This window comes from Tauraco erythrolophus, chromosome 2 (genome assembly GCF_009769465.1).
Source record: "Tauraco erythrolophus isolate bTauEry1 chromosome 2, bTauEry1.pri, whole genome shotgun sequence".
NCBI lineage: Eukaryota > Metazoa > Chordata > Aves > Musophagiformes > Musophagidae > Tauraco > Tauraco erythrolophus.
Genome location: NC_141466.1, coordinates 96,942,674 through 96,970,514, shown reverse-complemented (window position 1 = coordinate 96,970,514; position 27,841 = coordinate 96,942,674). Strand labels below are relative to the sequence as shown.

The 27,841-nt window shown below is 39.5% G+C and overlaps 1 protein-coding gene across 2 annotated transcripts in view; it reads right to left on the bottom strand.

Annotated features, from left to right (window-relative positions):
• LTBP1 (latent transforming growth factor beta binding protein 1) overlaps positions 1-27,841 on the bottom strand; it is a 204,689-nt gene that overhangs the window by 38,155 nt on the left and 138,693 nt on the right. For both annotated transcript variants that reach the window (XM_086628160.1, XM_086628169.1), the window contains exons 16-23: positions 27,624-27,749; positions 26,320-26,445; positions 25,500-25,622; positions 21,114-21,233; positions 16,304-16,426; positions 14,090-14,212; positions 8,192-8,314; positions 4,395-4,520 (exon numbers count right to left, since the gene is read on the bottom strand). In XM_086628160.1, the coding sequence (XP_086484286.1) occupies positions 4,395-4,520; positions 8,192-8,314; positions 14,090-14,212; positions 16,304-16,426; positions 21,114-21,233; positions 25,500-25,622; positions 26,320-26,445; positions 27,624-27,749 (990 nt within the window). The remainder of the gene's footprint in view (positions 1-4,394; positions 4,521-8,191; positions 8,315-14,089; positions 14,213-16,303; positions 16,427-21,113; positions 21,234-25,499; positions 25,623-26,319; positions 26,446-27,623; positions 27,750-27,841) is intronic.

The window sequence follows — 27,841 nt, the reverse complement described above, 5'->3', positions numbered from 1 at the left end:
GGCATGATATTTAAATCTCACTGAAATCGACTTACATGGCAAAGCGTCTGGAAGAGGAACTGTTTCCTAGGATAGTTCTGTACAGTGCTTAGGGGAACAGAGCTCCGATTCTGAGACTTCTAGGGCTGCACATAACACCCATACATAAAAATCACTGTTATGAGAAAATCAGAAAAATGACTATTTGAATAAAGACTTTGGCCATCTAGAGGCAACAATGCTGGATGGTCATTCCAACACTGTGATGATGAGGGTAAGAAATTCTTATTTCTCCCTTTGTGTTCTTACTTCTCCAACCAGCATCCAGATTAAGAAGTAGTTGATGCCCTAAAACATCTCTATCAGCAAACACGAGAAGGCTGGTGAGTTACTGTGAAACAAGAAGGTAGCTCACAGGGGCACACTCTGGAGATGCATACTTGAATCTGTGTTTGGCAGAAGCCTGAGCCTTTTTACTTTAGTATTTAACCAGAGATTTGGTGAAGCTGTGAAGTTGTCTACTGCATAAAACGTACTCCACGTGGTAGATAATACTCTGCCCCAAAAGGAGTCCTGGATTTACCACATTCTTTTCCAAAAGCTGCCTTATCTTCCTTTTTATATGGGCAGAATGATGGTTGTGATGCGCAGTTACAGCAAACATCTACTGTCTTAAAATGTCTTCGGTGGCAGAGCTAACAGTCATGCACTGTTCACAGCTCTGCTTTTCTCTTTCCCTGATTTTCAGACTTCTTAAGTATGCATTCATCTTAAACGCCAGACAATGTAGCATCTTTGTGAACTGATTTGTAGATTATTCTTTGATCACAGAATGATGTGTGGATGCTCTGTGCAAGCATCCATAAGGCTCAGATGGGTGACTTAGGAGAACAAGGATACAAGACAATAAGTGAGAAGAAAGGAAGCAGCACAGGTTGGAGAGCTCTAGTGGGATGTGTAAGTGGTTTTGGAGTGCCTGTTGAGGCAGCCAGTGAAGCTCAGGGCTTGGAGCAGAGAGAGGGAAAAGCAAGGGAGCCACTGAGACATATGGGATTGGACATGGAGACAGAAGAGACACTTGGGGCAGGGTATTGACTTAAGCATCAGAGAACCTCTAACTTGAGTGTTTGCCAACACAGTTGGCTGGCAGCCAGCTGGGTAAAACGCTGCCTTTACAGGAACCCCAGAGAGCTCGACAGGGAGCTAGGGAGCACTCTGAGAGCCTCCTGTTCAGTGAGCCTGGCACAGCCAAATTGCTGAGCCTGGGTCCAGGCAGCAGTGGAATGTCACCGCTACAACAAAAGTTTGTCTGCACCTTGGAAGAAGACACAGTCTCCGCAGCTGCTCAGTTTACTTTGGCTAGTGGCCATAAAAACTCCATACCAGAACTGAACCACATGGGATTCTTAAATGTTTTATGTTGTTGTTGTTTCTGACTTTAAAAAAAAAAAAAAGAGTCAAACTCATACAAAAACAGTCTGGAGATATGGAAAATCTGCTCCCCAGGTACAGAGAGGCGTCTGAATCCAGCAAAATTTCCTCAGGTCCTTTCTCTGATGGTATAAACAGTTATTCTCACTCACTTAAGTAGAAGTAAATTCACAGAGGCACCCAGTGTAAAGAACAGTAGCTCCTGTGGCTGGAAGCCACATCCTTTCTCAGTACCTGGAATGTCACACGTTCCTTTTGTTTCTGATCCTTTTGTTTCGCCTTGCCTTTTCGCATGAAGCTGACACCACTACAAATATTAACACTGACGCCATCAGTGCTCCCTTCAAGTGAGTTTTTTCAATGCTAAAATTGTTTTTCTTAAAATGACAGAATGGAGAAACTGGTCGTGGTAGAAAAGGAGTGCTGCTGCTTCAGAAGGCTAGAAGTGCCCTTGCTTCGCCAAGTTATTAAAATACTTTTCCAAATGCTGAATATAAAGCCTGATTTGTATTCCATACACACCACCAATTACTTGTGTAGCATGCTCAACTGGTATTGTACTTGTTGTTTTATTCTTCGTTTAAAAGTTCCAAAACTACTCACAATCCTGGAAATAAGATCTTGTGATTTCATCTTTTTCTATTTAGTAAAGGTTTGGCTTTTTTGCTCTAATGGAGATTAACTTTGTACTACTTCATCAGACGTGCTCGTAAGCTGTGCTGCTTTATTAACTGTCAGGGATCCAGGCAGAAGGACTCATTGTTTCTGGTACATCCCTAAAATTAGATGCCACCAACTTTTTTTTTTTTTTTTTAAAGTTGTGTTTCTATTCAGTTCTGCCTTTTTTAATTTCTGAGAATTTGATTTCACAAGGTTAATAAGTGTTCTTCTAACTTTGATTTGGAATAAAGCGTTTGGTTTCTACTGAGAGCAGGCTGCATTCTTCTCTGACCACTTATTTTTTTTTTTAGCTATGCTCAAGTGAGGCAAAACACCTGCTACTACTTTTCTTGCATAGAAATTGAAGATATTTAACTACATCTTTCCTAAACACTGGGTGAAATGTATACATGCTGCCAAAAGAGTCCATGAATATGCTTTGGAATTATCCCCATTACTTGAAATCATAAAATACTACCTTATCCATCAATCACTGGAGTTATTCAGATTTGCTCTCTCTAACCTACCTGACCAGGCTTTTATCTTGGCAGTAAGAGAACGTTTCTTTCAACTTATGCCATGATTACAAAATAAAGTAATTGTTTAGAGAGCAAAAAGCACCAAAAATACTGCAGGATTTTTTTTTTTTTTTTACTTATCAATAATAATTAAAGCACAAATAGTTTGTTTGATGTCATGCTGTATCTAAATATACACCACTTATTCCCTTACATCAGCACAACAGTATTCTTGCCAGTAGTGTATTTCATTTCCTTGGATATTATATTACTAACTATATGGCAGGTTATATGCCAGCTCAAATAATAATGCTGTAATACTGTTTTTCCTCTGGCAAAAGCCAGAGCGATAAATGCAACGGTCAGACAGGAGTTTCAATACACCTCCTTCACTGAAGAAAGAACCTTTTCACTATCTCTAAATGAACTATGAGAAGAGCTGGCCCATGAAAACCAATCACATATGGATTTACTGGCCTATAATTTGGAATAAAGAACAGCTTGCTTACTTCTTGGATACTTGAGATCCACTACCCCCAGGTTTTAACACCAAGCTATCATCTGCTCAGTGCTTTTCCTCTGCATGCATCCTGCTGAACTACTGCCATATACTTTTTTCCCCTTTTGAACTTTTCCCACAAGGTGTCTTGTCTTGAATAATCCTCTCATCCATAAGAACAGCCATTCTTCATCCAGTTAGGGGAATTTTTGTTTTCTGTCAGCATCACTGACTACATAAAGCCCCGTATCTTCTCGGTATCATTGGGCACAAGTCTCCTATTTTAAATTCCGTGCAGGAGAGCAGCATCACTAGCAAGTGAGTGCATTCCATTAGCAACAGGATATGTTCTCATGCTATAACCAAATAAAACCCCTAGTTACATCTAAATTCTAGGCTCCTCGTTGATGTTTCTCACCAATGTTATTACTGGAGCAACTTTTACAACCTCATATGAAAAATACCGGTATAAGCACACCTGCATACACTTACTAAGAATAAGCTGGCTTTAGCACTGTAAAGATCTAATTACTGCTATTTACTCCATTTCTGCCATTTCAAAATGCCCGAGGTTCTATCATACTACATTTTACTACAATTTCTTGCTGGAGTTACTTCTGTTGTATGGATGCTTCATCTGCATCTTGTTAAAAAAGTCTTGACAAGCAAGGTTCTGTTGTCTCACACACCGCAATGAGAACATTCAGGCAGCTCAGGCTTGCTGGTAATGCACGTAAGAAGCTTTAAATTAAAAAATCCTAAATATTTATGCTAGGAAGGTCTTACTCACTGAAAGTTATCAGAAGCCTGAGTTCCAAACTCACTTTACATGCATTTTATGTACATTTATTCCTTCCACCCTTGCTATAAGATAGAAGTAATTTCCCATCTATGAATAGATTTTCATACTACAGATGTCCGCTGGTTTCATAGATCTTAACATATCATTCCCTCCTTTGCCATCATTTGCAATAGTTAGGTTAGTATTCCTTCTTCACTGATTTCATTTGCTCAGAAAAGTATAATCCAATGTTAAGTCAGCAAAATCATTAAAAATCAAGAAAAGTAAAGCATGGCTTGTAACAAACATTAAATCCATTACATTGCCCATTTTGTACATTTCCTGTTACGATACAAACAGCAACGCAGCACACCGTGCATTTATGAGAATAAGAACAAAGGATCCTTAGGTGGCAGGTTGCTGAGTTAATAGTGATTTGGAGGTATCAGACTCAACCTGACTACTTTTCTCACCCAACTAATAACAGCAAATCAATGACAATGCATTATATAGTAACTTGTCTCACCTTCACATCTTCGGCCGTCTGTAGACACCGAAAAGCCCCGCTCACATATGCACTGGTAGGAACCATCTGTGTTTAGACACTCCCCGTGAGGTGAACAGAGGTCAGATCTCTCACATTCATTGATATCTGAAAACACAGAGACTTTAGTAGCTTTGCAAATCATCATACCCTTAATATTAAGCCGAAGTTCAATTAGTCTTAAAACAGCTTTTATTTCCACCAGCTATGTAAATAGCTATGTAAATGGGGCTCATTTTCCAGAGTAACCAAATCTTCTGGGATCATTCTTAAATTCTGTATAGGCATCAGTATGTTCTGCTGCATCGTACTCTCATTATATCACTCTCGGCAATGAGGATGAGCAGATGAGAGCGGTTTGTGAGATAACAGTATAAGCTCCATATTAGTCAACATTTCTTCTGCGTTAGGGGAATTCTCAGTTGGCTCCATCTCACTGCTTTTTGATTGCTGCACGCTGGTCAGCTTGCGCATCTGGCTCCATGTGTTACCAGCAGGTCTGGAGCTGCATCTTTCCCAGCAGCCTGATTTTATATAATTTAAAGCCAAATGCTCTTTTTTGCTGATGGAGAATGGGAATGGTCCCAAAAGGTTGCTACATAAGAGTCTGTCATCATTGCTTTTTTTTTTTTTTTAAACTTAGAAAGCATTTTTCAAACAATGCCTTTCAAACTTGTGAATCTGAAAAACAAGCATTTCCTACTGATTGAGGTCTCATCCCAACAACAAAACCTTCCATCAGAACTTAAGGACTGCATTCATTCATTAAGGAGGTACCACTTTTACAAGAATTGCCATTGATGTTGTAATTGCACTTTTCTATTTTGCTTTACAAAAACCTGTTAAGAAGCTTTCAGTACCATGCTGAGATCAAACACAAATTTACCAACAAAACTTACACATGTGGCTCATTCATCCATTACCACAGATACTACAATTTCTTATTCTTAACTGCGTCTTTTGTTGCTTAGGCTCTGGCTGTTGCTACAGCCATGAAAAATGTATCAAAGTAGACAGTAATTTTGTCAGACTAGACAAATTATGATTTTAATACCATCATTTCAAGACCCATGACATCCATTATACAATTTTCTTTAGATACAGACTGATTCTGTCCTGTGTATAAACTTTCTGGGCCAGTGTCCTGAAGTCATGGCACATGTGTGGAAAGAACAGAGGCAGCTCGGGGAAGGGTAGTATCTGTATGAGGTGCACAGGGAAGTCAGTGTGGAGTGCTTCACACAACACCCACAGATATAAAGTTTTCTCTGAATTCATAGTAAATGCAGACCAATGACATACTTCCTGAAGCTGTCTGAAAGGCGGGTAAGGTAGGAGATGAGCAATGACAAGGACAGTATGGTACCTTCTCAGGACCCACTCTGTTCTTAAGACTAAGCTGTCAGTTTCTTAAAACTGCCAGAAAAATACCGGAAACCAAACCAGCTGATTACACAAGGTAGAATGATGTATTAAAAGACAGGAAAACAAAATTAACAATGTTAGGGAAATAGAGTATGAATAGTCAGAAAGAGCAAACTGCACGCCTTCTAATGTTTTGGACTCTTTTCAACTTTGCTCCTTACCAAAATGCATGTAGCTAATTTCTAGTCTAGTTCAAGCCGCAGACACTGCATTCTGTGATAAATCTGGCAGTTTAATTCAATAGCTCTCTCTACTTTCAGTTACGGTTTCCTCTGAACGTAATGCGGCTATCTGTGATCGAGTCACCTCTCATTTTTTTCTTCAACAAAATGAACAGTTTAAAAGCATTCTTTCCCCCAGGCCATCAGCTTTTTTCATTTCATCTCTGGCTCTTCTCAGCTGATCAGCATCCATTTTGAACTGTGGGCACCAGAACATCAGTGTACAACAGTCTGCCAAGAGCAGCTGTATCCGTGCAAAATAGAGGTAAACAAACCTTGCTTACCCCCGCTGGATATTCTGATTTTTCAGTCTTATGGAAGTGCACTAGTTCTACTGGCCGCAGAGTTGCACTGGAAGCTTACATTCAGCTGACTGTCTCTGACCCCTAAATCCTTCTCAGTGACTGTGTCCCAGAAGGAAGTCCTACAACCATGTCTAAGACTCCTTCTTCAATATAGAACTGGATATAGTGAAATGCACATTATTTGCTCGTACCCAGTACACCATGTGATCAAGATCACTCTGCACTAGTGGTCTATTATCTGGATCTTTTACCATGCCCCTAATGTCTCCAGGTAAATTCTCTCAAAAATTCTAGGTTTTTTCTTGCTATTACAGAACTTTGACAGAACTAACTTTCAGTCATTTAAAAACGTCTCAGTTTAGCTGCTGCTTAAAATATTTGAAGGTACTGTTGAAATGTAAAGAAGTCTTCATTTATGATACAAGTATGGCTAGTTTTGTCCAGTACAAAATATAGAACAAGGAAATATACTGAAGGTTTCCATCTTTGACAAATACAAATTCTACTATTGCATCCTGTAACAGTTTAACAAGTAGTCAACATAGTAGAAAAAGTCTAACCATACTTAATTCTGCTAGCCAAAGATCTCCCTCTATGTTCTTTCGCTGTGTCCAGTTCGTTGCTATTCTAACTTGTCAACATTTATTGCATCAACTCCTTTCTTCAATTTGTTTTGATATTGATCTGGCTACTTCTCAAGCAGTTTCACTCTCCTCTACAGTAAGTTGTTATTTTTCAGTGTCAGTGGTCGTCTTTGTCAAGTACGGTGCTCTTACCTGAAATGATTTTCCAATTTTCATTCACATTTTTCTGTTAAAAATACTGTCTATACTATTTGTCCCCTAGTTGGCTCTTAAGTGTTTTCAGTTTTGCTATATTTATGCGTTTAAAACATGAAGCCTATATACTACTGCTTTACATACTGGAGCAAAGAGAATAGAGTGGTATCAAACCTGGCATTGATTTATAGCTTGTGATTAATTCTCTTTTATCTGCTAAAGCAAGGTCTAATATAGCACTTCTGTATGTCGAACGCAACATTTTCTAAATGAGAAAGCAATCACATAAAACACTCAGAACTTTTACAGGGAATTTACTGTTGGTTGCACAAGATCTTCAACATAGATCAGCTGGAAGACAGTCTCTCAGCTCAAGTCTGAACTGTGCATAAGAGAGCAGCCAAAGCAAAGTCTAGTCTCCTGGTCCTCCAGTCATTTAGAGCACGAACACGCTATCGCTTTTCAGCTCTAAGACCATGGTTCTCGTCTCATAAAAACGGATGGCGAAAGGGAGTCATGAGACATGCCTGCGTGTTGTGCCAACATGGAGTTGGGATTGTTCAGAACTAAAATCTGGGAAGTATTTTTTGGGGTTTGGCAATACTGACTCAGCCTCAGATAATATGTTATCTTCCTCCCCATCCATCCTCCACAAAGCACTGCAAGTGTTTTAGAGGTGAGAGAGGTTTATCTAATGTGACTTGACGCTATCTCTATTGGTCTTTCTCTTACATCACTGATTCACAACATAGAAGGTTCTGTCAAAACAAATGTTTCCAGGATTTGGGAAAATGCAGCACTGCATCTCTGTTAGTTCTAATATGGATTCTCTTTCAAGTTATGAAGGCTGAGATTTCTGCCTCTTGAAATAATTTCTCAGCATATATTTACAGAGAGCAATATAAAATGAGAATAATAAGAAAGTACTACAAATGATAAACAAAATGGGTTTCTCTTCCTTAGCATGATCTGTGACCTTCACAAGTTATGCTTACAAACTTGCACATTTATAATAATGATTCAGGTATTTTTTAATAGTTATTTCATACCTTGACACCCCCTATTCGCTATCTGCAGGAAACCATCTGGACAAGAGCATTTGTAAGACCCATCAGTATTCATGCAGTTTCCTCCACGGCAAATATCACTGTCTTGAAGGCATTCATCGACATCTGAAATAAAAATGTAACTGAATTATTATATGCCATAAAAACTGATGAAACTTTCAATAGTGATACTTTGACACTAATGTACCAACTTAAAGCTACAATGCCCTTTAATAACTCTATGTGTGTAAATCAAGTTCACTACATTTCCAGATGTCCTTTTAATTTCCCTTTCATCATATCATCAAACTTCTTGTGCTTCTAGAGAGCTTTAAAATTTGAGTGCGTATGTCAGGTATTCCTGGCAAATATATCTAACATCTGCATCTCTGGTGAATGAAAGCTATCCTAACAGATCTTTACACCGCTCTCTGCTATAATGGTGACTGTAGTGTTACAGTAACGCAGTTAAAAAGAAATCCAAGCAGCTGTACATTTAGAGGACAGACACGAAAAATGCCTACTAATGTGAATTTGTAGTTCGCAATCTGCATCTTTGGACATGTTTAGACCACTCCATAGGGATCTCTGAGCAGGAAGCGACCCGACTCAGGCGTTCCCCAGAGCGTGGGCAAGCCCAGGCCCAGCTGGTGTGTCACACCAGACAAGACATACCTGCAGAGACTACTCACAAAACAGCCCCGTGGGCAGGAGGCTTGCAGGACGCTGTGCCTGCTGCTGTACTAAAGGTTGCTTTTTCAGGCAGCTCGTGCAACACAACAGAGCCGATTCGCAGGCTGAGCAGCTGGGTCCTGAAGCCGAACAGCTGCTTCTGCGCAGTGCTGCACCCAAACCATAACTCCGGCTCCGGAGTCAGGGCACGCAGGGTCTAGCTCCCAGCTGCCTATACACCACCTTCCCAACATCAAGCCTCAGGCCTGCAGGCTCTGCCCCAGCATCTTGATGTCCATGGGATAAACGTGCTGACTGATGCACAGCAGGGCAAGCTTCAGGATATGAACTAGGTACAAAATAATCAAATATTTCAAGGGCAGGACACTGGCGTTGCCTGCACCTTAAGTCTTTTCTCTGCATTGTCTTTCAAAGGGCTTGAAGGCAGTCCAGCAGAGGAAACAGAGCACAGCTACTGTGGGTACAGGATTAACTCAGCAAGTGCCCACATTCCAGTGATATTATACAGTTTCACTACAGCTAAAGATCACAAGGTATTTGATGACTGTGCCGCTAAGCACTAAGTTTTAAAAGCAAACAGAAGATGAGAGTCAAATAAAAGAAGTATCTCATAAGCAACTTTCCCCTGCCTTCACAGTGCCCCTCCTCATAATTCACTGAGTCTATTGCTCTGATAACGCAGATAGTTTCCTTTGAAAAACAGTTATCAAAGACTTTTTCCACTGCCTTTGATTATTCTGATTTCTTAAACACGGATTTTAGCTGATTAGAATTGTAACTTTTTCCTGTGTTGCAGGAATGAATAACAATTGTAATTAAAAAAGAGGACATGACCTCATTTCTATACTTATCTCTGGAAAGCCCCACACTATATCAAAGTGCAACTATCCTTGGGATTTAATCTATTTGATAAAAATAAGAAATAGGGATAGCTTTCTTACATAAATGAATGTTATTGAAGATAAAACTGTGCTTAATGCTGACAAAGTTGTGACCTTTTGATAACCACATGTTTTATAATAATTTTCAACTGAGAAATAAATTGTGGTTTATTTAAAATAGCAATTAATTTTGACTAGGAGCATGAGAAAAAATTAATGACTCCCTTGCACTGAGCTAATGCCAAGTCTCACAAAAAGAAGGCATCTTCTGCCAAATTCAGTCAAAATGCATTATTTTCTGTAGAGGAGGCAAACCTCCCTTTCTCTGATGCAACTCTTGACAGGTCCTATGGCTGCTGCACAAGAATCTCCAGAAAAATCGGAACAGTAACTCACACTTGAGATGTTCAGTGCTTTTTAGCACCCTGTACACGTGCGTGTCTTGAGCGTTTTGGCTAGCAAAATCTCTGAAGGCTCCTAGGAGAACACTAGAGTCTTCTATGCTTCAGACAGACTCTTTTCCAGTAACCTGAGTTCTTTGAGGTGTACCGTCTATACATAAGTCCAGCTGGTGCATATTCATACTTCCTGTCAGTTGAGACAAGGCCACACTTTGTGTTCCCTCATATTCAGAGCAACAGACAGCAGAAAGTCACAATGTCACTTCGTTTCAAGAACAAGATGCTGAATGAGAGAGTAAGGCAGAAAGAAAATAAACGTGCATGTAGTCATGCACCTTGAAGGCCTCTGACTACTAGGAAGTAACTTCACTTTCTATCTTCAAGTGGGAAGTTGTGCGTACAGTCCACCCGTGGATGGTCATGTACTTCCAGGCTACTAATTTCCAAGCAGATAATGACAAGTCTCTACAGGTACACTACAGAAGGGAAAAACTCTTCAGCCTTGGATAACAGGGTATACAGGCATTTACAACAGTAACGGACATATGGATTACTGCTCTCAGATAGAACTGAAGATATGAAGGCCTCAGTCCAGCTTTCTCATTTTCTGAAGAGTTCAGCGCAAGGACACATACAAAGCATGTATACTGCAAGTATGCATGTATACTGCATGTATACATGTACACACCAATGCACAGAACAATTATTTGCAAATTACCTTTATTCTTAAATAAGTGAAATACTGCGCAAAGACTTCCAGACAAAATCTTCAGCCAGAGCGTTGCAAAAAAGCACAGTTGAAAACGAGCACAGCATATCTCTGCCAAATTCTGCAATATCCCTAGAAGTTTGCACAAGTGTATAATGATCAAACCAGCAAACTGCTGCTTGAGTTGCTACATTTTTAAGAAATCTTCTTAAGTAGAAGAAATCTTCATTAAATAAATAAGCACATTTCTTTCAGGTGATTTGCCAATCACATTGGCTTTACAACCTGATACAATTTTGAGTATTCTATGACGTGACAAATGTCCATCCCTGGGTCTTTGAGAAACTTGACAGAATTAGAACCACCCTGTTCTTTTCACACAACTGTGCTGTGCCATACCCATGGTTTTTGTGATCTCTTTCCTGCTTTCTCTGTGAAGTGTCAGAAAACATTCAGGTAAATAGGCTAATCCAAAAATCAGAGGTCGCCGTGTGCAGAAACGTTGGATGTCTTCACAAAGTGATTTTCTCTTCGTGGAAGCTCTGCCCTGTAGTCCATGCACATATCTGGATGAACTAACAGTCAGGAGCCATTTTCATGAAGATGGGAATATGGCTGTGAGGCTGAGGACCTCCACTGATACGAAAAGAATGTGAGATTTAAACTTACAGTCAACTGAGTTCCCTAAACGTGCACTGAATACTTCAAGGAGTCTTCAAAAATAATTACATCATGAGGTGAGCAAAAACAAGAGAGATGAATATATAGCAGATAAAGCAGTTGCACAAAGTATTCCGTAATATCCTGTACTTCAGAAAATATTGAAGGAATATAATGAAAGCACAGAAGATTTTCTTCCATTTCAAGAGATGAATACATTTTGTGAGTGACTTGTAATATTTATGAAAATCTTCAGTGAGCAAACTGTCTCTACAGAAATTAACCACTCTGTCACCGGGTGGAGAAGCTTTAATTTGGTTACAGACTGTTGCAATGAGACAAAGACCCTTGGGTGAGGAAACAGTTTTACCCTTTTTCCTTCTATGATCCAACCTCTCTTCTTTCGCCTTGAGAGCTTCTGAAATTACTTTTTCTTAAAAATTGCCCTTGGACAGGATCAAGGAAGAGATGAAGATAAAGCATGGACCTTTCCTGACAGGCCATTGCATAGTGATGGAGAGCAGCAACAGTTACCACGACTTCTTAGGCTGTATGAAACGCACCAAAGCAGTCTGAAAAGAAGTTCTGGAAAACATTTGGTCTTCAACTACAATGGTTTTAAATTTATTTCTGTATTTCATTTGCTCTTCTTCACTGCAAGATGGTTTAACTCACCACTTCATATGCTCACACGTACTAATAGCATTTACTAATTCAAAATCTCTCTCTGCAGACTTGATGGTTTGCAAGGCTCCTCGCTGAAGGAAACAAAATGCTTGCAACGTTTATACATCCCACTCTCTCAGCATCTCCCTCTCTGCTATGCAGAGGAAATAAAAAACCTTTCTTGTTTAAGGTGGACAAGATATGAACTCATAAATTACATCCAGCAATAGAAGATTACCATCACACATTTTGGAAAAAAGGAAGTCTAACACAAGGACAGCAAAGCCTTGGCACAGGCTGCTTGAAAAGATGTTTGGAATCTCACCTGCTGAAGCCTACTCAGAGCAGGAACGACACCATATGCTCTGTTCCGCCTTTAGGAGACAGGATGGACCAGTGAACCCTACCACCCCGTTTTTCTTTGATTCTTGACACAGTATCTCTGCGTCTGTTGCAACTCATGAAGATCTTGAAGTGAGTTGAGAGCAAAATTCTTTGACACACGTTTCTAGTACCTTGCATCATCAGCCCACACTTCTTGAAGCTGATGCAAGTGATGCTGGCATTCACCAGGAACTTTGAGAAGACTGTGCTACCTTCTATGACCAGATTCTCCGAACAGGTCAGTAACAAAGTATCAGTGTGCTGAGGAGATTTTGTAAGACATCTTTATTCCTTATTGTTGATAATTTCAAAAGACACTGTCACTCATTAAATGTGGACAATCCAGTATCATCATTGATGATCAAGTCTGGTCTGATGTTACAGGTTTGTCTTGAGAAGAAAGAATTTGGTTGGCTCAGGGGGAACTGGTCTCCTGCCTGGATTACTCGAGGAGGATTCCTGACCTATTGCTGTGGGGGAGAAGGTGGGAACTGTCTCCTAGGGTGCTGTGTGGAGGACAACCTAACAGGAGAACGCTATTAGGTAGAACGGCATTAAGAAGGTGTGTCTTCCATGGTATCAGCAGCTACAGAAAGCACGCCAGAGACTGGAAAACTTTTATGTGCTGATATCACATGTACAGTAAGGCCTTAACTGAGAGTTCTGCCCCCCACCCCGGGTGAGATAAGGGAGCAACTGAGGTATTATCTTTTCTGGAGCTTGCTAGTAAGTAAGCGCATATGCTCAAGGTGACCATGAGCAGTGCAGCAGATGTACCATATCAGATAGAGAAGACGGAGTAGCTTTGAAATGATTAATTAAAAATCTGTTTGCCAATTACTGGACAATTAAATTGTTCTACCTGAGAGATAATGGAATGTTTCTGTTTTCTGTACCACAGCATTTCTCCCTACATTTACTGCACATCTTTCACCTCTTCTTTTTGTTTTTACAAGCTCACTATGAAGACTGTCTTCTGAGATAGTGAAAGCTGTGAGCTCCAGCAGATTCCCCTGGAGCTCATCTTATACTACCAGTATATATATATATATTTTTTTTTTTTTCTCCTGCCAGTGCACATGTGGGATCGTGGCAACTGGCTACAGGTTCCCAAAACCAGCTGGAGAAGTTTTAACTTAGCAGGCCCCCATGTGAATAGTGTATGCTAGCAGAAGCTTTTGTAATACAGAAACTCTGTGTCAGAATTTGAGCAACAAGGTTTGGAAAGGCTTAATTGCACTTGGTAATAATGTCAACTGCTCTTCCATTCTTACTGTTGGAAACACAAGGGGTGATTTCTTGTATGTGGAAAGATGACAGAGACTATTTCTAAGAATCCATTAACTATGTGGCTGTGTAGGTGGGGAGTGTTGAATGGCTGACAGTACAGAGAAAGAGGAGCAACAGATCCTTCTGCTCCATTCTCAAAAAAGTTCATGCCTATTGCTGAAATACTCAAGATCTTAATGAAAACAAATGAATCAGTAGCTTAAGTCCACAAACTTACCTTCACACTGCTCTCCAGCAGATGATAACGTGTAGCCTTGGCTACAAATACATCTGAAAGATCCTTCTGTGTTCCTGCAGCGTCCATTCGTACAGAGTGATCGGTGCTGGCATTCGTCTATATCTGTCGCAGAAGAGACGGTGAAAATATAACACATCTGAAAATACCAATTACTAACCAAATGGTGCAATAACTAATTCTGAACACAAGAGCAAAGCAGAGTGACAATAGCCCGTACTGCTTCTCTTGGTCTTATTTATTAACAAACGCAGACAGTCAATATAATGCATAAAAATATATGAAATTGCAGACTGGGTGTTTTCCTTGAGACGACAGCATTCAGCATTCTCTCCTATAGTGTCAATTTATCCCTCAATGCACAAACAGGTACACACTCAGACACACAAATACACACACATGCTGCTTGAGAGCTGCTTTTGTTTCTTTTATATCTGGCAAAGGTAACAAGCCAGCCGCTCCGGTGAGTCAGCAAAACCCACAAAATACTTTCCAGCAGGATCACCACCTTTTAACAGGGTGTGGTTTTCAGATGCACAGTGACAGGCTGTTCTCCTGTTAAGGCTCCTTTAAATACTTGCCTTGTAACAGTATTAATCCTCTAAGTATGGGGAAATGTCTCTTTGCTTCCATAACCACTGGTAATCCCTCAGTGTTTCAGTTCTCCCAAACAGGGGTCAGCCTGGGTTAACAGATGGACTTGAACATGAAACTTAAATTTTCCTATAAAAACCTCAAAATACTGGAGGGGAGTGGCACTTTGAATTCAGAACATAGCACATGCCTTGTTTGAGCTAGGAAGCCTGTTTTCCCTCCCTCATTTATAAAATACACGTTAAAGAACAGTAATTAAATTGATATGGTAGTTTCTTAGTCACTTCTAGGATTCAGGCACGGATGAATGTCTTTCTGAAAGTATACTCCAATTCAAACAGGAGAAAGTTACTCAATGAGGTTTTTCAGGTCTGTGTTATGGCTACATAGTCTGACCTCTTGAGTAATGGTCCCTCGTGGCCACAGAAGTTTTAAATTTAAGGATCACCGAAACCTGTGGGGCTGCATGAAGCATCTGGGCATGTGTACGGGTCCTTACTTTGGAAGGGTTCACTTTAAGAAGAACAGTCTGCACATGTCAGCTCAGCTTGGCAAGGGCCCTTTTCCATGAAAGGCTCAGAGGAAGCAGTCAAACTTTGTCTACATACTTTCCCCAAGACCAGTCTGCTGTGTGTCCTGGACAGCACATTTAACTCACTCAAGACGCTTAACTTACACTTAATGTTTTGTTTCAAACTTCCTGACAAATTTACATGAATGATCATTTAGTTTTACTGTATTATTTTTAGCGCTCAGAAGTCTGAAAGTGTTTGGAGCTATACACAGACACTTAGGGAAGGGTGGGGGAAGGGAAAAGAAGAAAAAACAACATCGGACAAGAAATGTTCAGTTTTCTGCGTGCTTCCACAGCTTGGAGACATTCTCCCAGATTTTCACCTTTGGAGAGAGGTTTCAGGAAGTCCCCTCTCTCTAAGGAGAGAGATATTCATACCTCCTATACACACTCTAGGTTCTCCCTCAGACTACTCTGCTCTAACTTCAGACCTAATTTTGCTCCACTGGAGCAGTCCTGATGGGAATTTTAGATGTGGAAGAAACATAGAACCTGACACTTTGGAGGTACAGGTAGTGTTCCTAGAAATACAACACCAAACTCTCTCTCTACTAAATGTACTACTTGAAATGCGGTGACGTCAATGCAGGCGTCAGCTCATTGTTAACAGACACTGCTGTGTTCCCTGAAGGGGCAGCCTGGGTTTTTTGATTCCACTCACCCACATGAAAGAAAAAAAAAGATAGAAAAGCAATTAAGGCAGCGAAAGCTACTGTCCCCAGACCTCCAAAATGTCAGAAGTGCCAAGGATTTTGCAGAAATTACAATTTAGCAATATAAATATTACTGCACGTTCTTGATTGCCTTTATAACAAATGTCAAAATCTACAACGTGACCATGGAAGCCATGAAATGGAAATACATATTCTTACATTTTTGGTTGTTTAGCTTTGGTGTTGTGCATTTGTTGTTTCTCCATTAAAAGGAATACTATTAGATGAAAAACATTATCTAAAAGCGAAGTAAACTAAATTATCTAAGCTAAATTCATAAGCAATCTTATGAATTTTAATCATATTCCTTCTTACCTTCACACTGATCCTCTGATGGAGAGAGTCTGAAACCTCGGCCACAAATACATCTGAAAGACCCTTCCATATTTTCACAACGTCCATTTGTACAGAGATTGCCATACTGACATTCATCTATATCTGTGAATACAAAGAAAGCATAAGTGTATAATTAACTTGGGTACAACCATCTTTCAGCTGAGCTTGGGAATTTATTCAAATTCTGCATGGTTATAAATCAGTTTCCCTGTATATATTTTGACCTTGACAGTTCTGCAGCAAATTCTGATTTTAAAAAAGGATTTGAACTTGAGCTGCCTTGTGCCCAAATACTCAACTATACTCAGAGCTCACATGACTAAAACAATGCTTTGATCCCATTACTGCAAGGACTGCAGTTTAGGCTAACAAACCTTCTTCCTTTTCTTTTCTTGTTTTAAATACAGGTTGCAATATGAACTGTGTCCACACCATCCTTACCTGAATAAGATTATTTTGCCCATAATTTTCCCACAGCATCTTCAACCAGCACAGCTTTACTATAGAGAAGCAGTCAGCAAGTGCTGGCACATTCATTCTTGCATTACACAGATTTACTCTCAAGATACGTACCTGTAATAAAAGCACTAGCAGCTGCCAATACCTTGTAACCATTATCACTAATCCTTCCACTGCAAGGAACAGTCCAGAAAAGCAGATCCAACTCATGCTGGCAAGGCTGTGTTGGAAGCTGTTCTCTTTGAAAACATTTTTAAAACATGTGCTCTGGTCAGAATCCCCCAGCCTGCTGCCTCTGCTTGTTTACCTGGAGCTTACCTATGGGTGCAAGAGACAGGCAGGTCCTCTCGAAAGCTAGAGCAGACCTCAACCACATTTTCTGCCTTTGAGTTTTTCCTGTTTTTTAAAGCCAGGTTGATTAATGTATAGGGTCTAGAGTAGTTCTCCAGCACATAATTAAAGACTACATGAAACACATGTACATGTGAGACCTTAGACGACATTTTTCAAACTGAATTAAAGGAGGCAGGTTCTAAAGGACTTAGCTGACACCTGAAGAATTTCAAGGAGATTTCTGTACTTTGTGCAGATCCCTTTGTAAGGCTACTCTATATAGGCAACAAGGAACTCCAATTGGATTATGCCTTTATAACAAAAGTTCTAGAAGTAAAATCTCTCTTCCTGGTCACAAATCATCCTTTATTTACAAGAGGACTTGAAAGAATTTTTTTTTCTATAAGCTATCCCACAGACAATTACTGTCATCATGCTCTGAAAGAGGGGTATTAACTAGATGGGTCACTTGTTTTAGCCAACACGAAAAATGATACGTTACTATTTAATAATAGTTTTCAATAATTCCTTCTGAATGTATAAATCAACAAAGAAAAAAGAAAACGTATAAATAAATAACATCTTTTGTAATAAACCCAGCCAGAATTAATTCAGTACTCCAAAATGATCAGTATTGTCTTTTTCCTAGGAGTAGTTTCCACTTAAAAAAAATAAAAGGTTAATTTTCAAATTTCATTTGTTTATTTACTTTGTGGATGTAGTTAACAGCAAGCAGGTGTCCCTGGTTGTATGGAAAAAGCTGCATTTTTTAGCTTCACTGATGCAAAAAAAGAATTACACCTTATTTGCTTTTATGTGACATAAATCATATTACTCTCAATTATCCTGTCTCTTGCCACCACAAACCACACAAAATCCATCAACATACAAGAGTAAAACTACTGATTATTTGAGGCACTTGAGCTATTTAGGCAGCTGTAGCACAGGTAGAGCTGGAAAAAGATTAGAGGTCTTTAAATCGTCATCATAGCTCTTACTAGCTACTGTGAATATCTGCAGTAACTGTTTTTCTCATACAGATATTTATCATTCGTGGCTCTTTACAAGCTCCTGTACAATCTGAGTTTGACAAAGCCCATCTCTCTCCAGACACAAACAAAATCACCATTATTCTCCATATTTCGAATTACCTACAATTTTTGTTTCCTCGCTTGAGCCTCTAACTCTGTAAATAAGACACCCTACTGCGGCCTGGCCAAGAACACAAAGTGGCATCCTCCCAAGAGATGACAGCACAGATCCACAGGTGCTCTGCTATGGCAGTTCAGTGGGCGATACACCTTACATCCTTCTGCAAGACTCATTTCTCAGATCCTTACTGTTGCCAAACGCGCTCACTCAACAAACACAACCTTTGCTCTCAATGTATATGATCAATGCTCTAATTCAAGATTTGTTAAAACACAGAGAACCTAATTCAGCAGTCAGGCATGTGAATTTCCAACTGAATAACAAATCTGCTTCTTACAGATTCATTTTCATCTATTTATCTCCAAGGTACTTGAAAATGAAGCCTGCATTATTATCTCTGATTTTTGGATGAGACTTGAGTATCAAGAGACTTTCGCATAGAGCCAGCAGAAAAGCCAGGAGCAGAACCTAAGCTGTAACTGATTCTACTGAAGCTTCCTACAGTAGGGCTAGAGGTAAATGGATCAGCTCTGCTGACCTCTATTAGTTTTGAAATCTTCTGACAGGGTCCCTAAAGCTGAATATTGTTGGTCAACCGCACAGCTGCAAACTCACCACAGTGATAACCATGAGAATGAAGTGGTCTAGAAAGTTTTGTCAATCTATTTTTTTTCATTTATTCATCAACATACAGAAGTGTGCTCTAGATTCACATATAACTTTATTGTCAGTCTACATCATGATACTCCACTTTATCTGAATGTGCAAATGTGGAGAGAGAAAGATGAAAAAACCCCAAATAACAGTGATTGCAAGTAAACTTTAAAAGAAATTATTTCAAATAGTCCCTGTACGACACAAATACATTGACGGACCTGGTGTGGTAGCAATTTCAAGACAGTGAGGGGGCAGGGTGTGCAGGTGCCATTTTTAATTTCTTCCAATATGCATCTCACATTGGGTATTCCCACCTAAACTGCAATTAAATGCATTCTACATAAGCTTGCAGTGAACTGATTGACTTGCCTTTATGAAACAAAAGTGACTGTGTTCCTGCCTTTAAATCCTGGAAGGTACAATACCAATAGCATTAAAAGAACTGTAGAATTGTTACATTAGACTTTCTAGGGCATAAAGTGCAGGCAGAGGAATGAGGTGAGGTAAAAAAAACAACTGAAAACTGCACTGGGGAAAACCAGCAGAGCTGCAATTGACCTAAACTAACAGCAGAAACAAAAGAATTTATGGAATAACAGACTTAAATACCCTTCATAGATAACTTGGGAAATATTTTCCTTTCCACTGTATTTAAATTACACCATATTGCAAAGCTACAGATTTAAGACAAACTGTCTGCATTACACTTTCTAAAATGTGTATGGCTCATTTCCAGCATGATGTAAGTCTAGAATAAACAGAAAATGAAGACTGATCACATCACTAATGATGTGAGAGAGACGTCTAGGCTTAGAACATTTCATAAAACAAAGGAAAAAGGGAAACTACATGCAGTAATACAAGGAAAAAAAGTATCAGCGACTTGGAACCAAGACTTATCACTTACATGACTTAGTTCTGTTTGTAAATCTGAGCAGAGCAGTGACTTTTTTGTCTCATTCTGCTCCTACTAACCTGGTTAGCAAGAATGAAACAAGGGAAAGTTATGCCATGGCATTTTCAACCAGGCTATTTTCATAAATAGGTATAGAAATCAAGCTTGATATCAGGAAATAATGCAAAATTAAGTCACCTTTACCTTTTCCAAAAAAGGAATTAAGTCAGGAAGGAAAACCTTCAAGAGGAAGGAAAACTTTCCTTTGAAGGAAAACAGTCAAGAGGAAACCTTTCTAACAGAGTGCATGTGCCATTTGCGGCTGGAGCACAGCAGATGTCCATCTTCCAGAGCTATTTCAACCAAAGCAACGCTCAGACTGCTTCATGAACTGAACCAAATCACAGCAATTGGGAGCAATTAGGAAATAAGCTATTGAAGTACACTGTCAGTCTGACCTACCACAGTAATGCAAACACTTCCTACGTATCTTACTGTACATCTGTTTAGGTAACATGGTTACTCCAATCATTACAAATTAATTACAAATTATAGGGCATGTGTTACACACAGGGTGGACCGGAGAATTCACAACAGGCAGCAGATCCTTTACAACTGAGGTCTAACTCAAGTTTCTGGCAGTGCTCCAGGAAGTGGCACTCAAGACTGCAAAAGATTATTTCTTTTTGCACAATGGATTCATTTGCTCTTTCTTACCTATATCTCAAACAGTCAAAACTGATTTGGAAAAAAATAATAATCCAACATTTAAAAACAAATGGACAAAACTATAACATGAGAAATCTGTCCCAAAAACCTAACCTGAAGTGAGACAAGCTGCTTTAAGATGTGCTAATGTTTTGCTTGAAGTACAAATAATTAAGAGTTTTATTAATATGCCTTGTGAGCAAACTCCCATGTTCTATTGAAAAGCCTGTCACACTGATGTGTTAGCGCTCTCATGTTTTTTCCATCTGTTAATACCTCAAACAATGGCCTACTAGCATTTCACTGATAACACAACCCTTTCAGTTCCCTATTTTCTATTTCAAGAATTATAATTGTATCGTTTGCAGTCTAGATTCAATGCTCATTCCTCCACAGTAAAACACGATTTCCTTCTAATACTATGTCTGAGGACACAAAGTAATTTCAAAAATCTCATATTTTCAATTATTATTGAATGAAATGGGGACTCAGGGCACAGTGCTGTCATCATTGTAACACTGATAGAAAAGGATATGCAGCATCTCGTAAGAAGACAACTGGAGATACAAAGAGTACTGAACATACCATAGCACTGTCCATTCCAGCCTCTGAATCCCACTCTGCAAGGAATGCACTGGTAAGAGCCGGGAGCATTAACGCACTGTGCATCTGGACAAGTAGTTGGAGTCAGGCATTCATCAATGTCTTCAAAAGAGAAGATAAAAGAAAATACCGGTCAAAGCCATAACAGAACACTGAACAATAAACTAATTGGTTATTCTGACTGTGCTCATGTTATCCCAATACATTTCAAGAGTTGTGTACTTTACCTGTGAGAGACCCAAGAAGGGACAAGTTTGCACAGATTGATACCAGTGAAGGGGCATCTCTGAGAAATAAATTAGATCATAGCACATGCAACTGAATCTGAATTTTCTGTCGTATTGCGAATCTTTGGTAGGCCGTCCAAACATACAGTAAATCAGATTTCTGGCTTGGATAGGTAAGAATAACTGTGCTTACGTCACCTCTTTACCATATTGAAGCGTCTTGAGGTTCTTCCTACAGTCAGTCTCAAGAGACTTGGGAAGTGCAGTGCAACAACAATAAAATTGTAACTCTGGCTTCTCAAAGCAAGGAGGAATTTGGTATTCTCCAGTGTATTAGAGTTATGCAGCATGTAAATACTATGTGGACTATCAATTTAATTGTGTGAATGGTAATCAAGGGTGTTTACAGGGAGTAGGAAGTTAATTATGTCTGAAAGAAGGCACAAGCAACACACACGTCACTGAGGCTGGCAGTGTTTAGGGCCACGGAGGGACTTGTTGCATCAGGAGACGTACTAATTTACCCATGACATAACAAGAGATAAGTCCTGAAAAACTCATGGATCTCATGTCCAGGCTCTGAGCATCTACCAAGAATTTCCTATCCTGCACCAAAGAAACCCATAATACATGCAATATGTGTAATCTAAAGAAGACTGCATATGAAAATGACATTCAAAGACCAGTTTCTGTCAAGTGACCAATGATCAGAAGATGCTGGAATTAAAACTGTGTGGGCAGCCTCATTCCAGCCTGCTCCCATACTTGAGTATCATTTTATAATATGGTCTTTAATTACACAATAATTATAATATTTCCTATCAAATATTTCCTTCATGCAGTGCACAGAACTAATGAAATCATCGTCACCTCTAAACCCAGCTTCCTAAGCTCCTGTCCCTTCCCTGCCCCAAGCCTAGCACTTGTGTCTTCTGCAGCTAGGGACTGCTATTCCAGCACAGATACCAGCGACGCAATTTACTCCTAGTTTTGGGAACAAGCTCACAGAAGGAAAGTAGCCTCCAACACTTGTAATTTAACTGGACAATGCTCCAGACTTCAGAGAACTGAACATCAGAGAATTGACAGGTTTGAGAGGTGGGCATGTGCGAAACCTCATGAAGTTCGACAAGGCCAAGAGTAAAGTCCTGCACATGGGCTGGGGCAATCCCAAGTACAGGCTGGGCGGAGTATAGATTGAAAGCAGCCCAGAGCGGAAGGACTTGGAGGTGCTGGCTGATGAGAAGTTCAACATGAGCCAGCAATGTGTGCTGGCAGCCCAGAAAGCCAACCGTATCCTGGGTTGCATCCAGAGAATCGTGGCCAGCAGGTCCGGGGAGGTGATTCTGCTCCTCTGCTCTTGTGAGACCCCACCTGGAATACTGCATTCAGCTCTGGGGTCCCCAACATAAGTAGGACATGGATCTGTTAGAGAGAGCCCAGAGGAGGGCCATGAAGACGATCCAACGGCTGGAGCACCTCTCCTATGAAGACAGGCTGAGAGAGTTGGGGTTGTTCAGCCTGGAGAAGAGCAGGCTCTGGGGAGACCTCCTAGCAGCCTTCCAGTACCTAAAGGGGCTGGAAGAAAGCTGGAGAGGGACATTTTGCAAGGGCGTGTAGTGATAGGACAAGGGGCAATGGCTTTAAACTGAAAAAAGGTAGATTTCAACTAGATATAACGAAAAAATTCTTCTCTCTGAGGGTGGAGAGGCATCGGAACAGGATGCCCAGAGGAGCTGTGGATGCCCCATCCCTGGAGGTCTTCAAGGCCAGGTTGGATGAGGCTTTGAGCAACTTGATCTAGTGGAAGGTTTCCCTGCCCATAGTGGGGAGTTGGAACTAGATGGTCTTTAAGGTCCCTTCCAAGCCAAACCATTCTATGATTCTATGATCTCAGCTTCTAACAACTCACTGGATATGGGCAAATCAAAATTTTTCACAGAATCATGACTGTCCCGCTGAGAATACTTTCTCATACAAACAGTAACGGGTCTCTTCAGCTGCTACGATGCAGGCCTGCAAACATTTCTCAGTGAAAATGCTGTGAGATTTTTCTATTTACGTAATAAAAAAATCCACTTCTGCTGAAACCTGTACTCAGAACTGCCTGGACAGTATCTGCCCTCAAAATACACAACATGAATGATGTATTTGGTACAGAAATTTTCAGTCAAAATAAAGTCTAGATGCTGCAAAGCTTAAAGCAACCACAAGAATTTTTTATAGGAATACTTAAGCGTATGAAATGATGTTCAGCTATGCCTATAATACTGTTCTACATAAACAATGGACTACATAACAACACCACACATGCACTCTTTACGTTTCCCAGGCTAGGCCCACGCAGAGCTTGTGTGAAAATAGCTTGAAGGCAGAACAAAGATGGGGTGAGGAAGTGTAAGTGAACGGTGTGCATTGTGTGCAGTGTGGAAGATACTTGCCTTTGTTTTTGAAGTGTGGAGGAGGTAGAAAGGAGTTATTTGTGGAATGTGGAATCTGTCAGTAGGGTGACTATAATGCGTAGGTGGAATGACATGGTGAAATGATTCCCCGAATGTGTCATTTCCTTGGTTTGATGGATTTAGTGTAGGAGGGTTTTTCCCTTAAGCAACCTTAAATAACTTTCAACAGAGAATTTGGTTTCAGAAATTACATATTGTTAAGTTAAATGATAGAGGACTTCCACCACACTACTTAAAATACCAGCTAATAAGAAACTTGACACACTGTGATATTCTGATTTCTAGCCTATTTTAATCACAGATTCCCTACTGACGGAGATTTGGAAAAAGTAGTTGTAAGAGTGGAGTGTGTTAAACATTTATTTAAATTTAAAAAATAAATGTCTGAATAGAAAGAAGAATCTTTTAGCAATACTTTTAGCAGAAAGAAGGATCTTTTAGCATCAAATACATTCACAGCAGCTTTAAGTTGCTTATTTGCTAGGCAACCTAACATGTTACCAATTTTATTCTCTCCTACCTCAGACTAAAGCATGAACAAAACTATGTTTATAGTAAAATGACCGCTTGTGGTTTTTAGTTCACAATTCAAGTTGAAAATGAAAAAACAAAGAAGAGCAGCAAAGAAGGCAAACATATCACACTGAAAAATAATGTGAAGCTTTGAAGGTCAGATGCTCTAGAATCTCCTGCAACATGGAATACCTGCTAGATATATATCTCCAAATTAAAAAAAGAGTCAAATTATCATTTGCTACCTGTTATAATATAGGAAAAATATAGTAGGTGTTTTGTTGTTTGTTTTTTTTTAAGAGAAACTTGGTAAAGTATGCAGGGAAGGACTAACACTGAAGTTAAGAGACTCCATGGCAAGAGCCATTAAAATAGCTGTCCCAAGATGGTTCTGTCCATAGTAGGGGAACTCCTTTGCAGTGTTTTAAATCTAAATAATTGGAATTGAATTGTGGTTCCAGACATCAAATAACTGAAAAGATTGGGAGTATTCAAAAAGGTTTCTTGCTTAAGATTGCACCCTCTGAGAATTTTCCCTCTGCAGCTCAAGCCATAGTGCTAAGCCTGCCTTGAACAGCAAGCAATGTTAATAATTCCGAACAGCAGTAACATTTGGCATCGTTTTTGTGATATGAACAAATGGTAACTTCACTTCATCATCCAGGACATACTGTAGATAACACAAACAATGTCCTTTTGAACATTCTACTGTTTTCAGGTTGTGTATAGGGGGAAGTTAAGTGATCTGAAGGCAAATTAAATGAAGAAAGTAGCTATGAGAAATCCAGCAGCAAGATTAAGCTAGAGAAATTACCCATGGAAATCAGCACAGAGTGGGACAGAGAAAGGGAACTCCTAACACAAACAGATAAAAAACCTCTGTGCCAAGGCATTCCATCAGAAATCTAACAGCAAATGGAGATTGAAAGGAATTAAAAGAGATATACCAGGTAGAAAAATATTAAGTTAAACATGAAAAAGTCTGTGTTGAGTTATTTTAATATTTCCATCTAATGGCCAGATTTCTTCAAAAATTAAGAAATAGATGTAAAGTTCTCTGTTGAGATCAGAAACAGCAGTTAACATGAAAAAATGGCTTGTCCTATTGCAGTTGTTTGGCTTGGCAACTGTTAATATACTACTACTGATGAAGAGTCCAAACCTACCTTCACATTCACCTCTCCTGTTCATTTGGTATCCACTATCACAATATTCACATCTGTATGAGCCAACAGTATTTATACAAAAGCCTTCCCCGCAAGTATGAGGTCTTGAACATTCATCAAAATCTGAAGATGAAAAAGAGAAGGTAGAAATTTTGCTTCGCCATGAAATTACTGAATGCTTGCATCTCCTCTAAACTCTGCTTTAATTAAACATAAGTAAGTTTAGATTTTTGAAGCTGTTTGCAAGCCACAGTCCTACAGCTGTTCTTACTGAGCACTTCCATGAGCAGAGAGAATGAGACCTAGAAACAATCAGGCCATAGGAAGAAGGCCAGAGAGCAGCCCTGTGGTTGCAAACACAACACATGTCACTGCATGTATATTGTGCCCATGGCAGCACTAACCCGAGGAAGACCACAGCCAACTCAGGCGGTTTGTACTGCTCTGCAAAGTCCATTGCTGTTTGCAGCTATATTTAAAATATGGTTTGTTACAGCTGCTAGTGATTGAAAGTTTTTAATATTTGTGTTTTCTACCACTGAAGGTGTTTTTACTAAATGGTAATTTTCCTAAACAAGCATGATACTGAATAAATTCTTGTTTTTTCAACAAACAAGCATTTTGAAAAGCAACAGGAGCTACTCAAATATTTTGCTCACCATCATACCTGGTAAGAGACAGTTAAAAACACTTCCAGACATTAAGTCCAGTACCAATGACATTGAGGAAAAAAGCTGAAAAGGGGACTTTAGGGGGTTTTAGATAAGCTTCTTGATTCATTTTTATATTTTTATTTTCTATAAAGGAGACTAGTAATTACCAACACAGTCGGTTCCATCTTCACTGGCCATGAATCCAGCTTGGCAAATACATAGGAAACTTCCTTCTGTATTTTCACAGCGTCCAAGGGAACAGAGATGGGGTGCCTGAGTACACTCATTAATATCTACAAAAATAAAAACATAAAACTATAGAAAGAAAAATATAAGACTTTAGAAAAACATATTTAGTTGTGATTCTTTTTGTGCATTCTATGCCATGGTTTTGAAAAGACTGATCTTGTAATTATTTTAACTATTTGAAAAAGTATGTGTTTTCCTCTCCCTCAGAGCTGCAAAAAAGATGCATTAAATAGTTTTGGTTGGAAAAAAAATACTCTTACTGGCTTAAACTCCAAGAATATTGCATTAGCCTGAAGAATGTGACATGATTACTATTCAAATCGCTACACTGAGCTCAAGCTGAAAGCATGGAACATTAACACAATTTGGATGAAACAGAAAGATTTTAAGTTGCCATTTGGCTGTGTATGTGTGTAAATTATTTTTTCATACCATAGTTGCACCTGATAGCATGCGTATCAGTGTGAAGTCACTGAACTTTTGGTAGCATGAAAAGTTGATCCTATATAATCTGGCAACGTGCTATGATAAACTCTTTCTGATCCCAGTTACAGAGGAACCAGCATACTCTAAACGAAGGAAAGATACCCATACAGCTACTTCCAAATCTGAAATGGCTCATGTACAGCCAGGCTGGGCTCTGCCTCATGTTCATCAGAGCCCTCTGTTCCAGAACTTGCTAGCTTAGAACGGGATGAAGACCTCACTTTGGAGATCTCCTAATGTGCTTCTGGGATGTTTACGACATACTTTCACTTTTCAGCAGAAGGCTGAAAGAAAAGACCTAACAAAATGATTGGATTTAGTCCAGCTGCAGAGATGGTAGCTGGGTAAATCATTCTGAGAAACAGGCACTAATTCAGTCATTCTTTCTCCAAACATAAGTGTATTTCTTCCTAGCATTCTGATGATTTTAGATAACTGATATAAAACTGAGAAGGGATGGTCTGCCTAATCATTTTTTCTCTCATCTCACAATGAGAAAGGCTTTCATTCAACTGAATTAAATTCATGTTCGGTTCTAAGCAGCTGAAAGTCTGTATCAGAGACTAGCTGGTAAATTTTATTTGACATACAAAAACTAGTTTCTGTGTAGTTTGGAAGCATTCAGTAGAGGAAGCAACTCCTGACTGTTTTGTAGCATAATTCCCCTGACCAGATCCTATGTTTCAAGCATTTCACAGCAAGGTTATTTCAGATTTTTGAAAGCATCCATTCATACCAGAGCACTTCGTCAGCTGATCGTTAAGTTTGTACCCCTCGTAGCAGATGCAAGTGTATCCCACAGGCAAATTAACACAGTGTCCTGCTCCACAGATATCAGGATTAACTGTACATTCGTTGATTTCTAAGCAAACAAAAAGAAGTTTAATGTTAAACTCTCCCACATAGTTCAGTAACTGCACAATATTCTGTAATCTAGGTAGAAAGATCAGGCCT